This window comes from Rhipicephalus microplus, chromosome 4 (genome assembly GCF_043290135.1).
Source record: "Rhipicephalus microplus isolate Deutch F79 chromosome 4, USDA_Rmic, whole genome shotgun sequence".
In the NCBI taxonomy this organism is placed as follows: Eukaryota; Metazoa; Arthropoda; class Arachnida; order Ixodida; family Ixodidae; genus Rhipicephalus; species Rhipicephalus microplus.
In genome coordinates this window covers 139,664,980-139,691,659 of record NC_134703.1, presented here as the reverse complement: position 1 = coordinate 139,691,659, position 26,680 = coordinate 139,664,980, and the positions used below count along the sequence as shown (strand labels likewise).

The following is a 26,680-nucleotide window of genomic DNA, read 5'->3' as shown; positions in this document are numbered from 1 at the left end:
ATAAAATTAATCATTCATATTCTATTTAAAATTACCACTCGTACAAAGAAAAGGTAAAAAATAGTTTAACAACGCAGTCGGTGCTGTACACAAAAAAAAATACCAGAAAAGTGATACTGTGAAAATGTTGCTGCCGTAAGCTCCTCAAATCCTAGGCGAGCTGCCAGAAATGAAATTTTAAGGAGACTAAAGACTCCCTCGTACTTCGAGTTGATCCTACCATCAGATAATTTTGATTTTTGCCACTGCAAGAGTGTTGAATCAATTTTTACAAAAACAAAATACTGCATTCACATGGTGTCCGCTGTGAAAATAATTGGTCAAGGATTAAGAGTCGTCGCATTGAACACATTTTGTCGAATAAAAAAATTGGGCACTGTGAAGTTCGAATGTTTTTATTTTTTTTTATTCAAAGCGAACCATCTTGTTTCGCAATGTATGTCGAAAACAAGGATAAGGAGATTAGAATTCACACAGACACGCACAAACAAAACGAGACAGGACCCTCGAAGAAGAGGTTTTCGCTCATTTGAGCCCCTAAAGAGCACAAAGCAAGATATGAACAGCACCTCATACAGTCAGATATCTGAATAATACTATGACAAGGCGGCATATGAGAGCTTCGTTTGATAATCCCTGCTCCAACTCATCAGCGCCTCTTTTTTTCAAAGAGCCAATATATTCAAACCAGATTCAAGCTGGTTAACCTCTCCTCCTTTCCATTGCTATCCTTTCTTTCTTTGTCAATGTATTCGACGTCTCCATGCCTCAGCAACAGAAATTATTCTGCTGATGGCAGTGCCGAGATGAAATCCAAGAAGAGGTTGACCTTTTACGTTTGTTTCGAGACTAATGATAAATGAATTGTTACCTAATTCATTTAGTGCGTTTTGAAAATCAATGAGTTATTTATCATCGCAGAGCCCTGGCCAACGAGGCATACTAATGCTGGAGGCACCTACGATGAGTTGCTATTTGGAATGGTTAGGATTAAGTTGAAGGAAAAAAAAAACGTGACCATTTTCTAACCCAATTTGTCCAGAAACAGCGATAACTGCTGTTATACTTCGTTGAGCGGACTTGCATTCTTGTGCTACAATACCGCAGTTAGGCCTCCAAAATGCTTAGGTCTTCACCATAATAATTCAGGGTGATTAATAATAAAGAAAGGCTAAGCTAGTTTGACTTGCGTAAAAGTCAATCCAGTCCTCTTTTCTGTTGTGCATATAACGCAATAACTACCTTCACTATATTGACAGAACCTGCAATGCATCTTCGCTGCACCTAACTGATTCTCGCCGCTACTGATTGTTTAGTAAAAAAAAGAACCCACAAAGATAATTACAGAATTAGGCTGCGTACAGAGCACTAGAGTTTTAAAATTACAGACATAAAAAAAAACTTGAAGCCACGTAATGCTTCTATTTGTAATGTCGGGGTTGCCAATTGCAGGGCGACATTTCAAATAGGTGTTTTAAAGAGGTTTGAACGAATATAAAAACATTGTTGGAACCGGAAAATATGAATGTGAAACATAAAAAGCAAAAAGAACGAGGCAGGTGTTGCGTCGAGTTCATGTGCATAAATAGCGCAAACATGTTTGACTGCGCCAGAACGTAGATAATGTGGATTCTATTTCCTTTAAAAAGAGCTTTTGCAGCCATAAGTGTAAAATGAATTGCATTAGCATACAGCGCCTTCCCAGTGCCCCTGCTGGATTTTGGTAGCAGTGAACTTTTGGGATCGAGAAAAAAAATATCCAACAAAAAAGAGCTATATACCTACGCAAATGCCTTTTGATTATTCCTTTAGAATTTTCACCTATTATCTTGTATCTTTTTATATTATTGTGTTTAGTGTACATATTATTCGCCACTCTACGATACCTAACCAGTTGCTTAGCCGATTTCATATGTTTTAGAAGTTTTAGCATTTCTGTCAAGGTTCGTGAATAAAACGCACCTGTGTTCAACAGTGTTATGGCGACTTAGTAAAATTGTGATTTGGTACTTGCGTGGCTGAAGGTGGAGTATTTAAAGCCAAGAGGAGAGGTGGCAGAAGAGCGTGCCAGTTTTCTTGGGGGGATGGAACAAAACGAGCGGGTATTTCTGTTCAGAAACAGCAGCGCGGGTTAGCAAAATACCCTAAAGATTGCTTAGTAACAATGTGCACTGCACACAAAGACCGAGTGCGCGCTCATATACTTCGGTAGACACGAACTACGGCAACTAGTTTTACTAAAACCCTGACCGTCATTTTCCTCTTCGTTTCAGCGGGGAGTGGTCGGGATCGTGTGGCGGAACACGGGAGGAGAAGGCGAGGTCCTTGCATGAAGGCGGGGAAGAAGGAACGTGGCGCCAGGCGCAGGCCGATCTGATGTCATGGCGGGCTCTTGCCAGACGCCCACGGGCGCTAAGGCTGTCGCACGAGGAATCCTCATCGCCTGGCTACATGGTGAGTTTCGAAGGATGGTAAGCCTTGCGATACACACGAAGACAGACAAATTTTTAAACGCTTCCCTAGAACGCAGCTCTTAATCACTGATTGCTGCATTGAGTTACGTTACCATTGGCGTTGTCGGCGCCGGCATAACCGATAGAATGGACGAGGATGAAAGGGAGTGCACGCGGACACTGTTGAAATCACGATACACTGACCTCTCACGTCGCTTTCTTCCTTGGTCACGTGCCGGCCCCTGGGTCGGAGCTCGTACGCATGCAGGACTGCCGCGTGCACTGCGGCTGGCTTTCCTGACCCGACATCGAACCAAATTGTTCGGAAGGCGGAGGGCCGTCAAAACGCAGTTCCTCAGGAACTCAACAATACTCTCTGTTTGTTCGCAGGCATTATATAACCGACATTACATTGCTACAACTGCGGAAAGCCTGAACATCGAACACAGTTGTCGTTGCCCCCAACCGATGTTGCGCTCCGTGTTCCCGTTACGGTGTGTCGTAGTCCTCGGTGAAATTTGTAACGTTTCTTTGTACTCACGTATATAGAACAATAGAATGGTAGAGTTTCGATTAAGTAACCTGAAGCGACACGGTGCCCAAAGAAGTTGTTGTGCTAGTTGTCAAGAAAACAAAAATTACATGGGAGAGGCCTTAGCCCTGCAGAAGGCGCAGCCAGGCTGTTTCTGCTAAAGTATCTAGAATTAACTAAAGTAGTGCCCTTCGTGTCAATGTGCAGGCTTCTCCTCTCCTCTGTTCTTGCGCTACCAAGCACAGAATCAATCAATCAATCAAATTATCAATCAATAAATAGATAAATCAATAAATCATTGTAGATCACTAGCAAATGAATGCATACGATACATAATACAGACGGAGCCTCATAGCGTCATTAAACCACAACAGATTTGTGGAGGGGCGAAGGGCAATTTTTAGTTACTAGCCCGCAACTGAAAATACTATATCATGGTAATACCAGGCAAGGCAACGATTAGCAACACTCAACCATGTGTTGTGGCAATGTAAAGCCACCAGCTCCGCCTTCAGCAAGGACAGGTGGACAGCGATGTTACGCATTCCCGAACTTAATCAACAAACCAAACTCAGGCCGACCAGGAAGGAAAAAAAAAGAAAATAGGAGGAAAAAAACGGCAGGAAAGTTTACCAGCCTATAGGCAGCCGGTTTGCTACCTTGCTCATGGGAGGGGGATGGGGCAGATAGAAGAAATAGAGGAGAAAGGGAAGAGAGATAAACACAGCACGTTTGGCCAAGAGTGCCTCTGCACGTAGGGACCACCAAGCTCGGCTTGACGGTTCCTACGTGGGATTTTTCGGGTGACGCGGGGTATCCCCTGCGTCTTTTCTGGTCCAAAATAAAGTTTTAATCATCGTCATCAACAACGCTAGGAGGACAGTAATCTTAAATCGCAGAAATATTTTTCGTGTTAGAGACTGCAAGTTTCTTGAAGTTGCATATTCTGGTAGAACGCACCTGACGCTTTGGCTTCCCCTATATGCTGAGTTGTGTGACGTGTGCTAGCTTTACGGTTTCTTCTCAGAGCGAAATGAAGCTCCTTGTAAAGGTTGTCATACAATTATTCATTACGTAGATGTAGAAGAATTTTTCAACTGTGAAGCATATCTGCAAGTAAAGCAGAAGCGATTTTCTTTCTACCTTGCTTGTAATGCTAACTGAATGAAAATTAAGTTCAGTCATCCCTGTCAAAAATCTGCTCTTCCATCATATACATGGGCGGTAAAATGATTCCAGGTCCCAAATGCACAGGATCAGATGGTACAGAAGTGTGGGAACATTCTACAACCTCTGTACTTTCTAGAAGTTGATTTGGATACCAAACATTTAAGAAGTGGAAGGTGGAGGGTCTCAACGCATAGTATTACAATGTTGCGTTTTACTTTTGTGACGCACCGCTAGCAACGACAGCCAGAGCTAATCCAACACATCATTTTTTTGTTTCAGGTTAAAAAAAGTAGTATGCTCAAGGGTTTCACGAAACATGATGGGGCTACAATAAATTTTTCAGAAACAATGAGCGTTCGCCAGAATATGAGCTAAAGAAAACTATGTAATGAATTCTTCATAAACGCGTATGATGCGCAACGCGCATTTCAAACTGCAATTTCACAGTCTAACCACTACATAAGGACGTACACTCGCTCCATCTTAAAGGGCCACTCACCAGGCCCTATACCGAATTTTAGTTAGACAGTGGAAGTTGTTGGGTGTTCGGTGACGAACGTTTTGCGACGAAAATTTTTCGAATCGATTCATTACGAGCGGAGAAAACAGGTTTTTTGAAGCGGTGCGAAACGAGGGTGAGAGGAGACGAGCTCGACCAAAGCCGGCTCGACCACTGACCTCCACTAGGGAGTCCCTAGTGAAGGTCAGTGGGCTCGACACCCTTGCCGCTCCTCCGCGTAGCCTTCGCAAGCCAAACCTCTTCCCCACCCTCCCCGGCATCCGACCAAGAGGTGACGTTTGCATGACGTGCCCGAACAAGCCCAGCCCCTGAGCACGCGAGCAGCGTTGCTTTGTTGACCAGCGTTATTTTGTGGTCTTCTGCCTGTTTCTGCGGGATGGTTTGGAAACGCTGGCTTAGATGCGGTAGAGTAGATGAGCACAATGAGTGCGCGAACGCGTAGGAGCGTTCCATGGCGGTCGTCAGCTCGATGCGCTGACTTCGGGGACACGAACGCATGCGAAACGCTGGCACATTAGCCCCGCATCTCGTAGCATTTCACGAGAAAAAATGTAAGAAAAACGTGCACAATTTTTTATTGCGTCTCATTATTTATATCAAGTTTTATTAATCTCTTAAAGCAACAAATACATAAACTATGCATGCTGTATTAAATAATTTTTGCCATGTCACATGGTATAGTGTTGACAACATCAGAGCAGAGTCATCTACGTAGAGGACCAACGTGACCGCAGTGCTGTGTACGTAGGGCCATTCCTACGCCCACGCCATGCCCTCATTCTCTACGCGTACGCCGGTAGAGGGGAGGGCGAGCAGCTTTCACCTTGAAATTTGACCCATTTCCGCGGCGCATAGCGTTAAAGTGTACGTTACGATTTTTTTAACTAAGAACGCCGGACATTTGTTAGCTTTTGACCTGGTGTGACAATTAGAAAAGAGCTTATGGGGTATGAAATGTATCAGCCCTTTTTACACGTGTCCTGCTTAAAGCGCATGACACAATGCCACGTTGATTCACCGTTTGAAGGCTTCCTGAATGACAGTGTGCGATTCCTTGCGCAGCCTTCGTGACCACAGTCTCCGCCGTGAAGCTGGTCAACGTGGACATCCCGTCCCCGACCACGCTGGGCGAGACAGTGGGCCTAAGCTGCATATACGAGCTCAATGGCGATCGACTCTACTCGGTCAAGTGGTACAAAAACGACGTGGAGTTCTACCGCTTCGTGCCGAACGACTGGCCGCCGGGGCAGTTCCTGCCTCTGCCAGGCGTTGACGTGGACGTGCGTATTACACGGTCAATCCAGCACGCGCAGCGTCACAAAGGCTATAGTGCTTTCGCTGAAATGTTATTGACGCGCTGCGCTAGTCCCGTCAGGAAGCTCAGAAGGAAGAAACAGAAGAGAAAGGAAGGACAGGGATGCAAATTCATTCCATAGAAAAAAAAAATAGAACGCGTGTGCTGGCCTATTCACGGCGAGATGGGGCTATAGGTGGCAGCGCCATCATCGTGCAGGTGTTGATAGGGGGTCACCGGCGCGTGTACAAATAGACGCAGCGATGCTCCGTTGCGTGCGGTTTGGGCCGATTGTCGGCGGATAAAATGCGTTGACTACAGTTCTCTTCTAAATTTACTAAATTGGTGTACGACACCTATGAAAGGTTAACATTATCCGCGAGTACAGCGCATTCTGCCTTTCTTAGGGATGCTCGCCCTGGGTGCTTGCCCTCACTTTGTCCCCGTGCACAAAACGAGCTAGAGTTTTTGGTGTTATGCAGCCCGTAGTCTAAAGTAACAAAATAAATATACAGGTTACTGTAATGACGCAGGTGTAGCTTCATGCACGGATCCGAAAATTTGTGAGAGCAGAATATCGCCTCTTTTTGACGGATCACGAAAACAGTAACACCAGCCGCACAATTTTTTCCGCGTGAACGCGATGCGCAATCATCAACTTTTACAGGTGAAAAGAGAGACAAGTACCGACACTTACTGCTCCAAGGGAGACACAAAGAAAAGTTTTTTTTGTATTAGCTACAAAGATAGGTAAAGCCAGAATGTCACGTTTTGACCCGTGTGGGCATTTCCCCACCCTATATACCCTACATTGTAATCACTAACAACATTCATTGTGCTTTCGTTGGCATCACTGTCAGTTAGTTCTCATTAATATTTTGTCTTATAAAGTAAACGAGCCCTAAAGTTAACCCTGCTATTTTTTATGCCTATAGAAGCTGTGATTCGTGAATTGTGGTTGTTCTCCTGGTCACCCATTTGTGAATGCAGTTGGCACGATCTGGGCGGACGTCGGTGTATCTGCGTAACGTGAACCTACACAGCGCCGGTACGTACCGGTGCGAAGTGTCTGCGGAGGCTCCTTCCTTCGACACTGTCGGCGGCCAGAAGGACATGGCCGTGCTAGGTGAGCCACTAATGCTACTTATGGCCTTAAGATAATCTCGTGATTACGTCACCATAGTACCTCATCACGACGGCACAGCAGACCAAATGTCGTTACGTCATCTTGACGTCACTATGACTTCACGTAGCCTACTGATGCGGTTGTGGCATCATTGCATCACATCATCTCCTGGAAAAAGATTGGGCGATCCTGGAGGCTTTTCCAAGCCACGTGGAACTCGGAAGCCTTTAATTGCCTCTGAATTCAGTGGTGCTGCAAAATCCTATTAGGAGCGTGAAGCTTTCGGAATGGAACGAGAAGGCAGGGTATTGTCCCCTTCGACAGAAAAGTAGGAGATGGCTCTTCCCTTTGAGTCGTCTCAGGGAAATTCATAATAAACCATGCCACCTTTCTCGGTGGGCCTGTTTTCCTTCTTGAGTTTAGTACTGGCGTCGTGTTTGTTTCTCCTTCAACAAATTGTGGCGGGCTTGGTAAGCTGCCTGATAACATGTCATAAAAAACGAGATTTTCGGTATCATTGACTATGGCAGCGTTAACAGTTGCAGTAAATCCGTGAATCAAAATGAATGCCTTAGTGGGTGGGCGAGTGATCGGCTTTGCAGTTGTAAGACCTTTACAGCCTCCGCTTCGTGGCTGCACTTTGACAAGTTCGTTACGGATACGTGCGCATGCACCGACTCACAACGATAGATAGTTCAGCGTCATGCGTTAGAGGGCCACTCACCAGGCTCCCAAAATACAACAATAGAGCGCAATATCCTTTAATAATATTTCTCGTCCTTCGTGGCGCACTTCTGTGACGTAGACAGTAGTTACCGTGACGTCTACAGCGTACATGCTCTCGATTCGTTGATGTACGAGAAATATCACGTGTGATTTATCTCCTGCACTGCTTCGCCATGCAGCCGCCCATCCGTTTTTCTTTGTATCGCATGAATACCGTGCACAATCAACTGATCGAACTTCATTTTGTGTGTTCCGATCTGCGCAAGCGGGGATAACAGCGTAGAGCCTAGAAGCGCGAAATCCAGGTAGGCCATAACGCTTAGTGCTGATATTGTTCACTTGCATTCAAGAATTAAGGGGCGAGGAGGATGCACCGTGTGTATGAAAGAGAGGAGAAAATCATCCCCTCGTCTTCAAAGGTGAGGTGGTGAGTGACCCTTTAAAAGCAACTGTGCTTGAGCGAAGTTACGGAAATGTGTCAGACTGTACCTATATGAACCCTGTTTCGGATATGCACCACCGAGACAGCCCAAACAAAATACAAAAAGAAAATTCATACGTTTCATAAACAAATTTGTTTCTTTACACTGTTACCGCACTAGCCACACGCTGACACAGCTGATGCTGGATAAGTTTGCACGAACGACACCCTAACGTCAAATGAACACGCTACAATCAAGCCGCAGGTTTACCCGAGACGCACAGATACATTACTCGGCCAACGCAACACATTTCTTCATAGAGTATTATTCCTCCGCATTAGTACTCTTAACACAACGCACGACAGGCAAGCGAGATTTTTTCTTTGTATCAGTGAGGTAGCAAGCACGATGCCAACTATGTGTTATTACAATAGTTTGCTTTTGTGCTACGCTAGATGATCCATAACATTAAATGCGAAGTATTTCTTACAGAGCAAAAAGCATTCTATCTATCCACATACGTTTTGGCGCACCCATTTCATAGATAGATAGATAGATAGACAGATAGATAGATAGATAGATAGATAGATAGATAGATAGATAGATAGATAGCATCAGGAAAAGTGTGTCGACGGTAAACTAACAAGGAGAACGCGCGCATAAAGTTGAACAAAGATCCGTGCACTGGAATGGACCTTGTATGCCCAGTTATGAGTCTGGAGGGAGATCGGGATGGTGATCAGCTGTCCTGCGATGACAAAGTCGTAGTTGCTCAAGGCACGGGCACGACCACCGCATTTGTGTCATGTGCACCATGGATGTAGGAGCGTCACACATGGGGCATGTGATCTCATGTACTGCGCAGTAGTGTTGCGGCCAGTGGGTGATCACTGCTGGCGGAGCAGCAACCTCAAGTCGACGTCTACAAAGCACCAATTTCCTCTAATCGACCCGAGAGGTCAAAAGTCAGAACCACAAGGTTGTATGAGCGCTCGTGTGGTGCTCAGCAAACACCCCGTTTGGCGCAGCAGCTTTCCGCTGTTGTCTTTGTGGAATTGCTGCAGTGGGTAAATTATGGCGGGCGAGCAAATGACAGAATTCGCCTCTGTAGCGGACAAGACAGTGGCACCCGTAGAACCTATTCGATCTGTATGATTGTGCTGATATTTCTTGTCAGCTGGTGGACGCACCACTGGTCGTCTTTTTACCTACATATGCACCAGAATCGGCACAGATGTACAAGATTGTAGGAGGAACGTGATTCGTAGGTCATGAAAAGATTATTGTGACTGCTCTGTCGCATAGCACGGCATGAAACAATTTCCAACATACACGCATACTCTCATGCAACGGCGTTTGGTATGTGCACACATTTCTATAGCTGCTCAGCCTACAGAAGCACATCGATTCGTTTCGCGATGCTTAGCTAAAAGTGAAAATATGGCACAGGCTGCTACCACCTCACTGCGTCTCACGAAATTAATTTCCATATTATGCAGCGTCTGACGAGTTTTCAATGTACTGGGGTTTCTCGTGCCAGAGCTACGATTTCAATTTGAAGCCTGCCTTAGTTAAGGGTTTAAGACAATTTCCACCACAAGGTGTTCTCTAACTTGTTTTCTCATCACAAAGTACGCTGCAGGTGTCCAGCCTCCATCAAAATGTGACCTTCATGGGTGGAATCAAAACAACGTTCTTCCGTTCAGCAGCCGAGTGTTGTAACCACTAAAGCATCGCTAGTGATTCATGTTGGACCATTATGCATTTTCACCAAGCTGCAAATGTGCATCAGTACTGTTTCTAGATCCACAAAGCGGTGGGTGCATGTACTCCCTTTTGAAGGAAATTTTTTCTGCAAAAGCTGAGCTCTGTGATGTTTCGGAGCTTATATTCCTAGATTTTATTAGTGTGCCGAACGCACTTGCCAGGAGAAGCTTGCGTGATGCTGCCTTGGGTGTGTTTTCTGACAGCAGGATTACCAAAACTTTAACAAACTTAGAAGAAAATACACGCGTCGAAGTGACTTTGATGTTCCCACAAAAAAAGATGATGACATCAAGGTTCTTAAATCTTGCTTTAGTCAAAGTGTGATTGTTCATGGTTAAATGACATCTTAAGCAAACGCACACATACACGCACATGCACATACGCACACACAGACGCAGGTGCACACGCACATACACACATGCACACTCACACGTGCGCACACACACAGAAAAATGGAGATAGCGAAAACAAACAAGGAAATGTAGATATTAACAGCACACTGCTCGCTCCTTTGTGAAGTACTTTGTGTAAATCCGTTGTGATTTTTACAAATACGCGAATGAAAAACTAACTTGCAAGTTTCACATAACTAACGAGTGGTGCACAGCTTATTACGTGTAATACAAACGCCACCTCCAATGTCCATTCCGCCTTCGTTACGATTGACATGTCTCAGTACACCTCATTCGTCCTTTCCTTCACCCCAATATTCAGATTCCTTCACAAACAATGAAAAAGAAACTATACTAATGAAGCCCCTTTCAGTAGCCCTTATTCTACGTAATCTAGATGTATGCATGCTGCTGTTTCTACAACACGTGCAGTACTTCCGACCGAGGGCCCGCGCATCACGGGCGGCCAGGCGCAGTACCGCATCGGCGACACCGTGAGCGTCAACTGCACCTCGGCCAAGTCCAAGCCCGCCGCCACGCTGCGCTGGTTCGTGAACGACGTGGCCGTGGTCGGCGCCGACGGGACGACCGAGTACTCGACCACGCTGCACGCCGACGGCCTGGAGACGGCCTCGCTCGGCCTGCGCTTCGTGCTCACCGAGGACCACTTCCGGGGCGGCAACATGAAGCTCAAGTGCACCGCCACCATCTCGCGAGTCTACACCATGAGCAACGAGGAGCTCGTATTTGGCTCTTCCTCCGGGGGAGGCCGCCACCAGAAGTCAGGACTCCATATCAGCGAGAACACGAGCCGAGGCAAGGATAGAGCACACGTCTTTTTTTTTTTTTTAAGAGCAGTCGTGGCAAACCACAAGGGCTTTTGAGACCTCTTTTGTTTCGTCATGCCTTTGTGGTCATTTTACCTGTTCAAGAATTTTTCGTATATACAAAAATGTAGAAGGCAAGACATGCCTGTCTGATGAATAACACGTCATGGCGTAAATGAAGAGCCTACAAACGTGTATATCTTGGCATGCATTTATTACTTGGAGGTGGTGTTGGTGAATCCTTCTTCTCCGTAAAAAGGTTCCTAATGGCATCAGGCTAAAGCTATGTGTAGTGGCCACTTGCCTCGATGCGTAAGAAAGCGCTACGCTATTCGCCACGTCGCGAGTTTTCTGTGTGGCTGATAGTGGACGTAGGATCACCTTGTCACATTCGTTTTTGTTTGGGGAAACGTCACATGCTTTACAGCCACATGGCATATCACCCAAGTAAACATGACCAATGTTCTCATCACTCAACAATACCGTTGTAGTCTGCGCCGATGTGTCTCGCCCTACAGAGACTGGCGTATGAACTCTTTTGCAGCATGCGTGAGGTAGCCGAGGGTCGACCCCCTCGTGAGAATGTTTTTGGGAAGAAGAAACGCCCTTCGCCCTACGTAAGGCAAGCAGAATTTTAGTAAAGGGGCATGGTGCGGTCAAGTTAATTCATTCAGCTGGAACACAGCCTACGCGGTGAAACCATCATGGTCGTCTCATTAACTTGGTAAATGTCACATGGGGCATACCTGCAGTGGCATGCATGTGTTAGTGTTAGCAGGTGCATGTAATGATAACTGGGAAATCACATTATACATGACAGGCATGCATATATCAGCTGTCAATAGACCATGTCAACATTTCGTTCCGAGGAGCATCATTGCACAAATAGATCGTCTAAAAAATGAGCCTTTCCTGCCGCAGCGATACAAGTGAGCATACGAGCGCCTTACTAAGCTGATAAAAACATTAGTGTCGGCAGCCAGAATCTGGATCAAAGCAACAAAGGGGCAGTCATGCCATACCTGGGCTGTCACATCAGCTGAAGAAGGCAGCTCAAAAAGTTGTGCTCAAAGCGGTGGTTCCACCATTAGCAAGCTCAGTATGCTATATTCGACGGTCGACAACAGCCTTGACACACGTGGTTGCACTATTAACCACAGATATAGATTTGTTTTTGCCTTGTCGGTCGAACGTCGCGTATTGTATCCCCCTGACTTGTGGACATGTGTACGTTGGCTAGACAGGCCGTTGCGGGAACATATGCTCACAGGAGCACCAGTCTTCCTTGCAGGGAAGACCAGTAACGCACTGTGCACGTCCTGCGCCGAGTGTCCATGCGAAGCGCTTTTTGCTGCCACGGCGAGGGAAAGGGCGCCCGAGTATTCGTTCATCTGTTTTTTTTTTAATACGATAGTCTTTCTTGGGGACCTTCGACGGAAAAATTTTGGTCTGTCTGTCTGTGTACACTTGTCTGTTTGTTCGTCCTAATGATACTTCAAACGACACTAAACTGCCAACCCCGTCCGCAGCGCCCACCAATATTGCTCAAGGATTAGCGCTCATAGTAGTGTGATCGTCAATTAAAAAAAAGAACATATTGCGCATATCTGAGGCGCTATAGCAACAAGTAAATGTTTTGTACGTCTGCCTTTATACTAGAAGAGGCACACACAAGTAACTCTAGGGACTGTAGCGTTAATCGCGCTGCGCTGACAGAGCAACGCGATGCTCAACAAGGTGTTTCCAACGCCTTGCTACGACGACACGGTGGTGGCACCTGCCCGTCGCTTTGAATTCTACACCTTATCACCTCCAAGACTGGCGCACATATTTCTCCGTGGTCACGCACGCCTTCTATTTCGAAGATAACTGCCAGATGGCGCTTGTATCTCACGTGCCTAGATGCGCTTGTTCGCCTCCTCTACACACGCGAGGCACTCTAACGCAGCACCTTCAGAATACCATTCACCAATTTTCTTGCGCAGAACATCGAATAAAACGTTTTGTTCACTCTCTCCAGACGCAAGACTATCGTCTTTCAACGACATTTACAGTGTAACATGTAGATTCGGGCGATTTTTTTTTCATGGTGTGGATGTGTGAGTGGTGGGGTATAGTCCAGGTACACATTATATCTTCAAACGGTAGAACTCTTAGTTGTGACTAAGTGACCGTGTCGTTGTTTCTCTTGTCCTTGCCGTCACAATGCCTATAATATGTATGAAGGAACCATCATCAACTGGCTCGTCTTTCCATGTTGCTTCATGACAAACACTAAGTGTCAATCAACTAATGAAGCTCTTCTGCGATCAAAGTCACAGATGGCATACTAAAAAGGCTTGCTTTGGAGAAGTTTCACAATTTTCCTGATTCCAAAATATCACCGAAACCACTGGAAGACAAGGAAATCACGCGAGAAAGAGAAACTGCAATAAAAATGACAGTTTTTAGGGATACAGTGCGAATCAGCACAGCAGCGTTGACGTTTACGTTGCTTGAATGGCAAATAGAAAAGATTAGTTTATGTGTGCTAGTGTGTGTGACATGACGTTTAATAAAGACAAGGTTCAATTTTTTCATCTCAACTTTTTTTGTAATTTCTCCTAAGCCATAGCGCTAAACGATCTTTAGGATTTATCACAAAGCACTCTCTTTCTGTCTCTCATCCAATATGTTTCTTAAATTACAGTGCGGGACGCCTCTACCACTTTAACAGCGCCAGCAGCCTTCGTGGTACTCTTGGTCGCCTTCACCTTACCACTGCTCCCGGTTCCAGTGGCACAGTTATCTTCAGTGTTGACAAGGACGCATTTGTGATAAGGCCTATATGTGACTTCCTAGTGTCCTGCCTTGTGCCGACCTCGGAATCTAAAAAAACCAAAAGAAGGCCTCGCTATTCCTCGGACATGCAAAGTGGACACAGTGCAAGCTCTGGACAGAACGCGCCTAGCCACAGGCGCCAACTTCTTTGCTTGCGAAGGAGAAGCTCCACTGTGTTCTTCAATTAGAAAATGATGAATTGAAAAGTCACCTCAAAGACAATCTCCACAACGTCATCAGCTGCACCAGCTGCTTTGGCGTCCCGCACCTTCTTACCGAGTCCCACGCGACTTCACCGCACAAGCCGCTTATAACTCTTGTTTTCCCCAATAATGTGACGTTTTTTTTTTCGACTACCGCGAGCTTAGAAATACGGGCTGCCTCGTCAGTAGGGTTTCAGCTTTGTACAGGCTTCACATACGTAGGCTTAATCTCGACAAAACGACACACACTGACCCACCCTCTGCTGGTAATTACTCGAGAGCTCTTTAATGCAGCAAGACATTTTGTCCGGAGTTGGCATATGTGTGCTCACGTATGCATAAGGGTGTCTTCATATAACACCTGCCTTTGCATGCATTCGCCAATTCACGGTGATGCTCGCGTGGCTTCAGAAAGCGTCTTAATAAGACTCAAACTGTTGCACACTGGTTGTCTCTTTGTAACAAAAGTTATACCGTATTCAGAAGTGAGTTTCTCAAGAGAGCTAGAAAGCTAACCCGCGTATTCTAGAACGTTCCTTCACTCAACGCTTCACCTTCACTTGAGAAAGCTGACGGGAACGCCATCTCTATAAATGGCAAGTCACTGCATATCAAGGATAATCTGCTGCGATTCTTGAGTAGCGCAGCGTCATTTTCAACCGAGTAGTGGCGCACTGCTCGACTCTGTGAAGTGAAGGGTGAAAGTCGAGTCGAGGAGCGTTAGTGAATACGAGGGTAAGACTTGTGGTATGGGTGTTAAAAACATTAGATTTTTTTATTGCACAGCTAAACCTAGGGGACATGTCTTCTTGAGCCGAACAATGCGAATTGTTGGAGAATGAGCGGCGTTACGAGCACTCAACAAGAGTTTCCCGATAACTGACAGATAAATAGCCGATGCCTCGTTTCCTGAAATCGTTCCCTCATGTGGCACAGCCAAACCCACCTGAAGATGCAGCCCGTGTAAAATGGGGCAAGCAAAATGCAGTATCGTTAGGTGCGTTCTTTAGGCACGTCTCAAATGTTTGACGAAACATTACCGAAGTTTAAGATATATAAATATATTTTTTCGGTTCTACAGAGCATTCTGTTCTAGAGCCACGGGTGCAGCTACTCTATAAATATTGTAAATAAAAGAGAAACGGCACACCTTCGAGCCCACGCACGGTACGTAGGCTGTGCCTGATCGGAAGGCATGTTACACCTTCCAACGCGCAGCCGATGATGTGCGAATGCTTCAAGCTTGTTGCAGAGTGTGTGAATAAAGAAAGTTCATCGGACACGTGGATGCATGACATTTCATCTGAAAGCACCACGTAGATATCAAGGCAAGTGTCTGAGACAAATTTTGACGCAATAAAACGTTCGGGTGCGGGAAGGTGTCGCTATTGTGTTTTTGGTCTGGTATCCAGTGTGCCAGTTGCACTCACTCTGATGAATCACCGAATGTAATAGGACTTTCAGAACAGGTATGGTTGTTTCAACTGTTATTGCAAGTTTTGTTAAAGAATTTGAACTTTCATAGCTCATATGTGAAAATACGTGTAATCGAATGGCAAGGGCCAACACACGTGTGCAAGTAGCTGGTACTGCTAGTTGTTAAATGTTGATTACAATGTTTGGATAATTGCATGGTTACAAACGTGACATAATTAACGTGCTCTTGTGCGAGAGATTTTTTACCAACTGATGTCAATGAAAAACGTTTAATCAATCGCACCCGTGGGGGAGGTACACATATACGAAAAGAAACGTTCTTAGACAGGCGTACATAGGCGTATTTTTAGTTTTCAAGTGCAAAAAAAAAAAAACTAATCGTCGGTGACATTTAGAAGAGAGTAAAACTACAATGCTAGCGCCAAAGTTCGCTTACCTAGCAGCCAACTGTAGTCTGATTGTTCTAGAGCAAGTATTACAGAATGAGTAAGGCAACTTTCATATGCTATTCAAAAGGGCGGTATTTATTTTAGTCGGCTAATTACTCCCGAATAAATGGTGGTTGTGGACATATCGATCCTGACGTCGTGAAAAAAGGACTATACCACAAGTGTGAAGGCGTGCGGCCCCTCAGATAGCTCGTCAATAAGTTGTCATTTAATAGCTTACGCGATAAGCTTAGTATTTCTTTAGTTTGAAAGCATTACGTGTAGTGGACACCGCTAGTAGACATTTAAGCACTTTGTTCTGTCACTCAGAGCCTTAGCCTTGTTGAATCAATACCGCTAACAACCATGGACGACATACGATCTTTTATGGTTTTAGCAGCTATTTATTTAACGTGATTCCTTTAGCTTTGCATGATTACGCACCATTCATGAAACCGTAAGGTACAGGAAAAGGATGCGCGACAGAAACAAAGCGGCTTCTGCTGCGCATCCTTTCCTTGTGCTGTCTTAAAGACAGTCATGCCTTTCTTGCAGGTTTATCTTTATCACACCTTCTATTTCAAGCTAGATGTAAACTGAAAAAGTATACATCAAATATTGTTTTCATCTATACCAGTTGCAGAACTACGGTCACAAACTAGGTCTTGCAAGTAGTATCCGCCGAACCGGCTATCTGGTTAGACCAGTGAAAAGCAAATCTGGCCTTGAAATCCGGTTATCTGGTCATCCGTATTCAGAGAAATGGGAATCCTGCTTATCTGGTTTGAATGAACGCACACCCGGTTATTCGAATATTAGGAAACGAATACGTAGTCTTGCTGAGAGCTTTTTCGAAATTTAAGTGCTATTGCATGCGCACTCACACAACATGCGCAGCTCATTCGTTCATTACTGACGTAATCACTAATGCCCCATGCGAAGACTTCTCGTATCTTAACTGTGCATGCACTTTCACACCCTGAGGTTATTCATAATTAATAGAAACTTTGTGAATGGGTAATCACCAGCTACTTTTCAAGAAGCATTATCACTAGTGACTTACTAATGTCCCCACATTAAGAGAAATGAACAATCAGAGAACGTCTATAAAAGCACATATCGGACTTGTACAAATAGATGCAATGTTTCCTACAAACACGAGAATCTAAGAAAAACGAATATTTATCCTAGCATTACAATGTGAAAATCCTGCTATTCGGTTATCCGAATATTATGGTATTGTTAACCGAATAACCAACAGAATATCCGGTCAATCCGGCTATGCTGTTTTCGAAATCGAATAACTGATTAATCGAATAACCGGATAGCCGGTTTTGCTGACAAACCGGTTTAATGTTGATGCCCTATCACAAACGCAGAGTTTGGGCAAATCTTCGGCAAATAAAGTAAGGGACGACAACTCTGGAGTGCTCGCTGCCCGAGTTACCTCGGAAAGAATCCCAAGTTCGTTCAAGAGAAATCAGAAAGCATTTTTTCTGCCACATCACCTGCAATGAAAACAGCAAACGAAAACACGCTCGTTGCTTCCTGAAGTTGACGGTTGCGTGCAACCTGAAAAGCGAAAATTAATTCGTTTCTTGATCGCTGGATGGCGTGAAAAGTATTGAATCTACAGTTTTTTTTAACAATTACCTGCTCATATTTTGATTCATGGAGCCTATGAAGTGTTAGGCGATTAGTTTGGTCGAAAAGCTCGGGAGTCATGGAGCAGAAAGGTGGTCTATGAAAGCGCTAATGTCATCGTGAACAACACAACAAAACAGAATAATGGAAAAGAAGATGAACACAGCAAAACTAACGTTGTTTCGTCACATTTAGTTGCGACATTTATAATAATTTCACTTTCATTCAATAATTTCACTTTCAAATTTCACTTTCAATTCACAAAGCCTCGTGAACTAGTGACTTCATTTTCGCGGTAACCACCCGGAAACTACATCAGCCGAACTACGACGCCGCTCTTCTTTGTAGGGAAAGAAAAAAAAAGTAGGTGAATTGATAATAACCATACACAAAACTGAAATAGGCCCTATGCTGATCTGCAGAACGAATTTCACAAAGTTGAAGCACAAATTAGACGCAAAAAACACTCCTCTAATAAAACTTTTCGTGAACATTCTTAGCACTCTCGCGAATAAGCGTGCAACAAGATTGCTCACCAAAAGATGCTAAAGGCGGTGAAAGTGTTCACCATTCAGTCGGAACGTGTTTATCTGTTAGTTTGCACTGCTCTGAATAACAAGGGTTTTGATGCAGTGTCGGGGTGCCTCATAATATTGTCCTGTGGGTGCAGGCTGACGGCCCCTGTTCTAGGCAGACGACACGTGTGTCTCAAAACCAGTGAACACTCTTTACGAATACACTCCCAAACAAACATGAACTTGTGAAAGAACCAAATAACTAATGTGGTTTATGATCTAAGGTATTGACCTGCTTTCTTATGAAACTGGCTGCGGAATCGGGGCAATGTCGGCACTTAACTGATGTAGATGACCACGTAAGCACATGAAAGTGAAAACCTTGAGCACAGACGCATAGCCAAGCCAGTTTTAATAGCGAAGCTCTTTTAACTCAGGATAAAATGTCTTGTTCTTGTTGTTCTTCTTGCCCTTGTGACACAGAGTTCTTCTTCTTGTTCACCTTCTATTCTGGCTCATACCACCTGTGGTGGATTGGCCAGGACTCGAGTGGTATTATGGATAAACTGTTGGAGAGTTCTAGAAAAATGGAAGTGTTAGAATAAAAAAAGACATTACACATTTTACAATAAAACTTTGATGCTTCCTTAATGATACAAAATAGAAGTCTTTTTTATTAGAAATAGAAAATAAATTACATTAACACCCAAAATTTTCAAAAAAACCTAAATGAAGAAAATAAATGTTGTGCATGTGTCAACACAGGAGGGTAATAACACAGATTATTTTTGTTGGTATTTTCGTTCAATTCAAATAATTCGGCGCAGCCACGCAAACATTCGCACTGGTGAACAAAGAAATAGAGGTTCCAAAAGACAGAATCACGGGCATGAACGAATTCACTCCAATAGCATGTAAATGACTGTAGTGAATCGCCTACACCTAAAAAAGAAACGACCTACAATTTCCAGCTGGCCCTACAGAGCACACATTGAAGAAAAAGCCAGACCAGGCCTGTGTTGGTAGAAACTTCGTTTAAGCACCCGGCAACGCAGCCTCGTAATTGCCACTTCTAGTTTACGTCTTTCAGAAAATGATCAGCGCCAGGAATATCATAAGTGGTGATATTGCGTGGAATAATTTTGTAAGCGCTGTACCTGCAAAGCTTTGCGTGATGTTACTCCTGCGAAATCGCGCAGCCGTCACATAGTCCGATATTAGAAAATGCGGTAAAATTGGCCCACTTATTAATGACTTCGCTAAAGCATCGGCGATTTCGTTTAGGAGCAGTCCTTTGTGACCAGGCATTCAAACTAATAGAACTATTCTCAAAAGGGGGGGGGGGGTAATGATACTTCTTCCTATTTGTCCTCTACATCTAAAGAAAGAGCAAAACTTTCGAAGGAAAAATTTTTTCATGAAGCAGTGAGACTCAAACCCGCGTACCAGCGATGCGAAGGCGAGAGCGGGCGGGCGCCTGAACCTTTTAACTATTCAAGCATCCTTTTTGTCATTACGGCTTTGTGGCACAAATAAAATATACACATTGACAGCAAATCACACTCTTGGCTGTCCAGGTACGCTTACAGAACGTAGCCTATAGCCCTCCATAGTATTGTAACGCAAGGGTAAAAAAAAAGGATAGGAGGGTGAGGAGGAAAGAAAGACAAAAAAGTAAGGCGCAGCACATACAGGTTGACAACGAGAGAAACAGAGATAAAGAAATGCAGGAAGAGATAGAAAAGATTACCAGCTGATCCACAAAGTGAACCCTGATGATGGAGTGAAGCTAGGTACCAAGATCCATAATTTCGACTTTGAATTCTCCTACTCGTATAAAAGACGATGAACGGACAACCGCCCGAATGGATGGGCGCACGCATGAACGGACGAATGAATGGACGGACAGATGAACAGATGGGTGGAAACGCACGGACTGACGAACGAATGGACGGACTGATGCATGGACAGTTGGACGGACAAGGTGCGGTCTATTTTAAACCGCATGAGCGCTATGTGCACTGTCTCCGGTATATGTAAACATCTGTGTTGTTCCGACGGTAAGGTACGACAACAACGGCGTCAACCGATGTCGTGCAAGTCTTAGAAGCTTCGCTCCTAAAAATAGATTGAGAGAGATGTCTAGAGGAAGCAAGCAACAAATATAGAGGAAGTCATACAGATATAGCCAAGAAAGAAAACTAAAGAGAAGGATTGATTGATATGTGGGGTTTAACGTCCCAAAACCACCATATGATTATGAGAGACTCCGTAGTGGAGGGCTACGGAAATTTCGACCACCTGGGGTTCTTTAACGTGCACCCAAATCTGAGCACACGGGCCTACAACAATGCCGCCTCCATCGAAAATGCAGCCGCCGCAGCCGGGATTCGAACCCGCAACCTGCGGGTCAGTAGCCGAGTACCTTAGCCACTAGACCACCACGGCGGGGCGACTAAACAGAAGGAATGAGAGAAAAATGAGTAAATGTAAAAGACAAAAAGACAGCAAAAAAAAAAAAAACAGCATGCCCAGTGACCGCGACCAGTCCGTGCTTCGCTGTGTCAAGCTGTGCTTAGCGATTTTTTTTATTTAAGGAATTGCCCCACGATGACACTTATTTGCGGCACCCAGCTCACACACACACACACACACACACACACACACACACACACACACACATATATATATATATATATATATATATATATATATATATATATATATGTGTGTGTGTGTGTGTGTGTGTGTGTGTGTGTGTGTGTGTGTGTGTGTGTGTGTGTGTGTGTGTGTGTGTGTGTGTGTGTGTGTGTGTGTGTGTGTGTGGCGACAAGAGTGACATAGCTGCTTTAGTGAAAACGCAATGAACTCACTTCCCCATTCCCTCATTTTTTAGATGCGGAGCATCTTATACTCGCGCGTTGTAGTGCGCCGTCCGCACCGCTTCTCGAACATTCGACAGCTGACGCGCGCGCATGCGCCGTCGCGCCGTCGCCCACTCTTCCACCATCTGTGCATCCCTTCCTCCTCTACACACCGCGCGCGCTTCACTCCTCCACCATCTGTGCACCCTTCCTCCTCTACACACCGCGTTCGACATCTACAATTCTCCTGATTCTCCAGTGGACGCGCATGTGGCGTCGCGCTTCGAGAACATTCAACAGCTGACAGTGCATGCGCCGTCGTGCTGTATATATACTCAAGGTCGGCGCTCGCTCGCTCAGTTGCCGCTCGTCGGTTGGTTTGTACGGCGCGTCAACGTCCAAGGTCGCGGTGAAATGAATTCCAACGAATCCACAAACACAATGATCGACGTCCCTTCGACCAGCGCCGCCCTTTCGCATACGTGTGTACGTGTTCACTCATTTAACACCCCCTCCTACAACCACGTTAACCAATTTAGCCATCGACCCAAGTAAGTCGCAATTTAACACCCCATTTCACAACCACCTTAACCAATTTAGCCATCGACCCAAGTAAGTCGCACTTTAACACCCTGTTAACCAATTATATGGTCCGCATCCTCCTCAGTGTTCCCCCGAGGGAAGCTGCGGGCAATTTTATTGCCCCATTCCATCCTCATCCCCATAATGATAAAATGTCACTAAGCCGTTTGTATCGTTTCTTGAATCTAGTAAATCTTACGTAAAAGATTCGTGCTCGAAGGACAGCGCCATGTAGTGGTGCTGAAAAGAGCTGAATGCCTGATGCGATAATTTTTTTATCAATGCGATGTCGTGGCACCTAATGGGATGACGTAGCGGCTGATGTGGGGCAGAGCAACAAGACAGCAAATAAAGCAACGGTTTTCGAGTCGCTAGCGGCATCTGCTACCACCTTATCTTCGTAAATCTGCAGATCAATGCCAACACCAGCTGTCAAGTCATGTGTGCGAGCACGAGAGTTATTAATGCAGTCATCAGTATCCACATGTTCACTGCTAAGTGTGAAAGATTTCCTTGGTTTCTATTTTTCATGCATCGCAGAAAGTGCGGCTGTGCAGAGGCTACTTTTGAAAAGAAAAAGTGCCTTCGTAGTTTATGCTACGTCACCTGGCTTCGACAAAAAGGCCCCTTAGTCGACAGCGGAGTAACTTTATAAATTTGTGGCATCCAAGTGTAATAGGCGTCAACGCGCAGCTTAACTTCACGCTTGGAGTTCACTCCTTTACTCCTCATCTTCCTTACAAACGCGTTCCGTCAAGCGGTGACTCTGTCTTTTTTTATTTTTTTGCGCAGAGACACCGATCAGATGAAATATACAAAAACAGAGGAAAAGTTGGCGAAGCTATCCCAGTCGGCTCACGGCACCCCACAGAAGGAAGCCGCAACTGCCGCTCTGTGTGTACAGAGTGGCGGAAGACATGTGCTCTTTTGACCAAAGTGGTGCTGGAGTATCGAATGACAATGGCGTCATAGCGATTATTGAAGAAAGATCCTGTCTCCATGCTCTGTGGGAACGCGGCGAGTCGGTGCTATTCGCGCGCTTGACTTGTTTCGCGTGTTGTTTCCGTGGGCATCGATACTTCTAGAAAGCGAAGAGAGCCAAGCATTGCGAGCTAGTCGCATGGGAGGCAGGAAGAGGACAGCCACTTAACGCATCGCATCAGCTTCAAGAGTCCCTTCAGCCGAGGAGCGCGGGTTAATGGCGAACGAAGTCCTCGCAAATTCTTCACTGCAACCACCCGCACCGACGCTAGTAAAGACATATCACTACGTGTCTTGTTGGAAGCACCGGTATAATCTGCAAACGTACGTGTCGCGAGTGAGTGAACATATTTAGTAGTCACGTGTCGCTGTGTAGACTCAATATGCGTGTTGCTTCGCGCATAAAGCATGTGCAGTATCGCAACGTACGAATGCGTACCTGTCAAGGACAGGACGACGACTGCAAGAGCGGCCAGGTGGTTTACGTGACTCATTACGTTGGCAGGGCTCTCATTCTTGAAGAAGTGACGTAATGTTACCGCTTATTTTATTTATTTCGTGGAATGACTGTACTGTGACGTACGTCGGCGTGCACCTTTTGTCGACGACGCGTAAAGCAAGAAATCAACAAAGGTGTGACCCTTGTGAATTAAACAAGTATTTGGTAGTATGTGCTCTATTTAGTGTAGCTAGATTTTTATTTTTGGCGTTTGTGTGCGCATTTCACAGGACGCGCACGCACGATAGCAGGTAAGTTGGCAAAAGCCGATACACGTCTATTTGACTGCCTATTAGAATTGGTGTGAAAACGTCCACATGGGCATGGCTTCAACGTACAGCACATACGAGATGTTCAAAGTGAGAGACAGCCAACACAAAAGCGCCAACTTGAAACATTAATTGTTGGAAAGAAGACGTTTAAGCGTTCATTTTTTTAGACACAGTATTAAAAAAAACTTACAGACAATGACGCTAAGAAAAGTATAGGGGATGTAGGGTAGCATACAGGTCCTTTTAGAATGGTCAACATTCATGCATTTAAAAGGAAAAGTTGTGATAATAAACTAATAAAGAAAAGACACCACCAAGAAGGAACACTTAAGCAGGTCGAGTGTAAATCTGTTTAAGTGTTCTTTCTTTGTGGTTTCTTTTCTTTACTAGCGCAATTTTTTCCTGTAAAGTAATGAACCAACTAGCCCTCAAGACGTCTCGATCCTTGCATTTCTTTTATCTTCTGTTTCTTGTCTGCTAGTTTTCATTATTATTGTATTAAACAAACATCAGGTGTTGAAAGTTGCCGCCGTTTATGCCTGTTATGTGTCGTTCATGTTGTCCCGCCTTGAACTAGATATACCTTTGGATGCTATAGATCAAGGACAAGCCAGCCGTGCAACCTTATATGAGGATGACGGCCGGAAAGAAAAGAAGAAAAAATAAAATTCCACTCATCATAATATGCATACCAAAAAACAAACGGTAACAGTGCGAGGCATACTGTGTTCGTAAATATTTGTTGTTTGCACTTGTATTGCGCTCCTTTCCTGAAACCATTTTGACCTCCAAACTATAGCAGGCAAAATTTTCATTGCTTCTCATTTAAAACCTTGTCTTGGAAGACCTCTATTACATCATGTCGAGTCGACTCAATTATGAGGAGATATTACACATGGTCAATATCTGATGACGCTACGAACAAGTTGAGAACAGTGCATTTGATGATGACATGAGTTTGAACGGTGCAAACCTAAATTAGGCTTTTGAGTTCAGCGCTTGTAAGTACAGATAAGTACAGTGAAGGCCGAAAGTCTTCAGGCCACTATCCAATGTACTTTTATGAAAGCTTGGCAAAGAAACGTTTGACCAGGACTGTACTTCACGTCTATAGTATAGGAAGTGTTTAAAAAGGTCATCTCTTTTCGCAGAATTCGCGGAAGCCGTGGAGTAAGAAGAAGGGCTAACACTGAGTGTCATGGCGGAATCAAATCGTATGAAACGGCAAGTACTTTTGCTGAATCACCTTCATGAAAAGTTTGGTGAACCGCTTCACCAAAGCAGCCGAACACACGTCGCATGTTAAGAGGCCTAGACGAAGAGATGCGTTCCACAAACTTGTAATATATAGGGATTCTTAGAATTTAGCGTCCCAAAACTACCATATGTTTATGAGAGATTTGATTGATATGTGGGGTTTAACGACCCAAATATTTATGAGAGAAGCCGTTGGGTGCAAGTCTACAAATTTTGACCATTTGGTGTTTTGTAACGTGTACCTAAGTTTAAGCACACGGGCCTCAAGCATTAGCGCATCCATCGAATATGCAGCTAGAATTCTGTCCCGCGACCTGCGGGTCCTCTATACCGAGCCCCGGTAACCACTAGACCACTCTGGCGGTCATTCCCATGACTTCTTGAAAGGGTACGTTTCATCTGCATTTGACGCACACACTGAGTGTCAGCTTTTCTCAGAGTTCCAGGGTTACGCGAAAAATATTTTACATACATAATTTCGCCAAACTGCGCAAGCAAACTATAGTAATTCATTACGCTATTTATGTAACTGTAAGCTTGGGTATATCGTTCGTTCACTCAAACTCGAGTCAACGGTGGTTGATAACACCACCTGTAGATATAGTGGTGCGGCAAGTGCGCCTGTGGCACCACTGCGAAAGAAGAATTCAAAGAACAAGCGGTGACAGAAGGAAGAGATGGTAGTACTGAAGTGGAGTTTTGAGCGAATAAAAGAAATAAAAAAGCAGTGATGTTCTGACAGCCTGATTTGAACACTGTGCCGCTGGCGACAAAGCTAGATAAATGTCTGAATCATCACGCCATAGTTGCATGGAAGAACAGGTGAACAATAATGTTACATTATAGTGAAGTTTTCTGAACAAGATTGAAACTAGATGCATAAACTAAGCGTTTAGCCTTTAGAACAGCTCGTTCAGACGCCTGGGGCATCTTTCATCATGTTTAGAAAATTTCTCGTGTAAGTCAATGCGTCAAGACATCTTGCTTGTTTTCACCCTTCTTGCGGTTATGCACTGGTCTCATCCTGCGCATACACCGCTGTGTTGCGAGACACGCGTGAGAAATAGCGGTGAAGTGGATAATGTTAACCGACACTTGACACCGTCTCCTCCACTTGCGACAATGCTCCAGCACCTGACGTAGTATTAAGGTATAAAGCGCTCATTTAGAGCTAACTGGAGAGTTTGTTTCAGTTAGCATGGCATATGATCATGCAGCCAAAACAGCAAGAAAATGCTTCACTCACTGAAAGTTTGCTTTCAGGCGCAGCGAACGTTGGCGGCGCCTCACAGAAAACTCTGTGTACTCCGGTCCCATCTACCCTTATCGCTTGCGACGTACGAATGCCCCGCCACGGCGGTCTAGTGTCTAAAGTACTCGGCTGTTGACGCGCATGTGGCGGGGTGGAATACCAGCTGTGGCGGCTGCATTCTTGAAGGAGGTGAAAGTGCCGTTGGCCCGTGTGCTCAACTTTGGCTGCACGTGAAAACAGCGCCACGTGGTTGAAATTTTCGGAGTCCTCCACTTCGGCACCTCTCATAATTGTATGGCCATTTCAGGAAGTTAAACCCCGCATATCAATCAATCATGCAACTTATGAAATCCATGTCCACTAAAATTGCTCCATCACGGAAAAATCTAAACATTCCAAAACTACGATTAAAACTGGAAATCACAACATTATGCTTTGTTTGTGCCATTCAATCTCATCATTTTTCACTTAAAACATTAAGAAGCCAGAACTACCGGAACCACCACCTAAACGAGTAGCGGCGATATCTAATGCGAACAAAAAAGGGCTCTGAAACACTTTTTCACGTAACCACGGAATGAATTCACTGGAAGAGCTGCACCCAGCAGCTCTTGCAGTGAATTCATTCCATGGTTACGTGAAAAACATTGCCTTGCAAACTCAACGTCGCAAAAACTTTAAAAATCAGTCCCGTGCG

The 26,680-nt window shown here is 44.8% G+C and overlaps 1 protein-coding gene and 1 long non-coding RNA gene across 2 annotated transcripts in view; one reads left to right on the top strand and one right to left on the bottom strand.

Moving 5' to 3' along the window:
* The window catches only part of LOC119172377 (uncharacterized), a 240,533-nt gene extending 226,035 nt beyond the window's left edge, over nucleotides 1-14,498 (top strand). The window contains exons 4-8 of the mRNA XM_037423443.2: nucleotides 2,274-2,454; nucleotides 5,738-5,955; nucleotides 6,960-7,095; nucleotides 10,835-11,218; nucleotides 13,919-14,498. Coding sequence (XP_037279340.1) covers nucleotides 2,382-2,454; nucleotides 5,738-5,955; nucleotides 6,960-7,095; nucleotides 10,835-11,218; nucleotides 13,919-14,046 — 939 coding nt within the window. The 5' untranslated portion in view covers nucleotides 2,274-2,381 and the 3' untranslated portion in view covers nucleotides 14,047-14,498. The remainder of the gene's footprint in view (nucleotides 1-2,273; nucleotides 2,455-5,737; nucleotides 5,956-6,959; nucleotides 7,096-10,834; nucleotides 11,219-13,918) is intronic.
* Nucleotides 14,499-18,671: 4,173 nt separating this feature from the next.
* LOC142814021 (uncharacterized) overlaps nucleotides 18,672-26,680 on the bottom strand; it is a 49,799-nt gene continuing 41,790 nt past the window's right edge. Inside the window, exon 2 of the long non-coding RNA XR_012894776.1 lies at nucleotides 18,672-18,855. This is a non-coding gene — a long non-coding RNA (uncharacterized LOC142814021). The remainder of the gene's footprint in view (nucleotides 18,856-26,680) is intronic.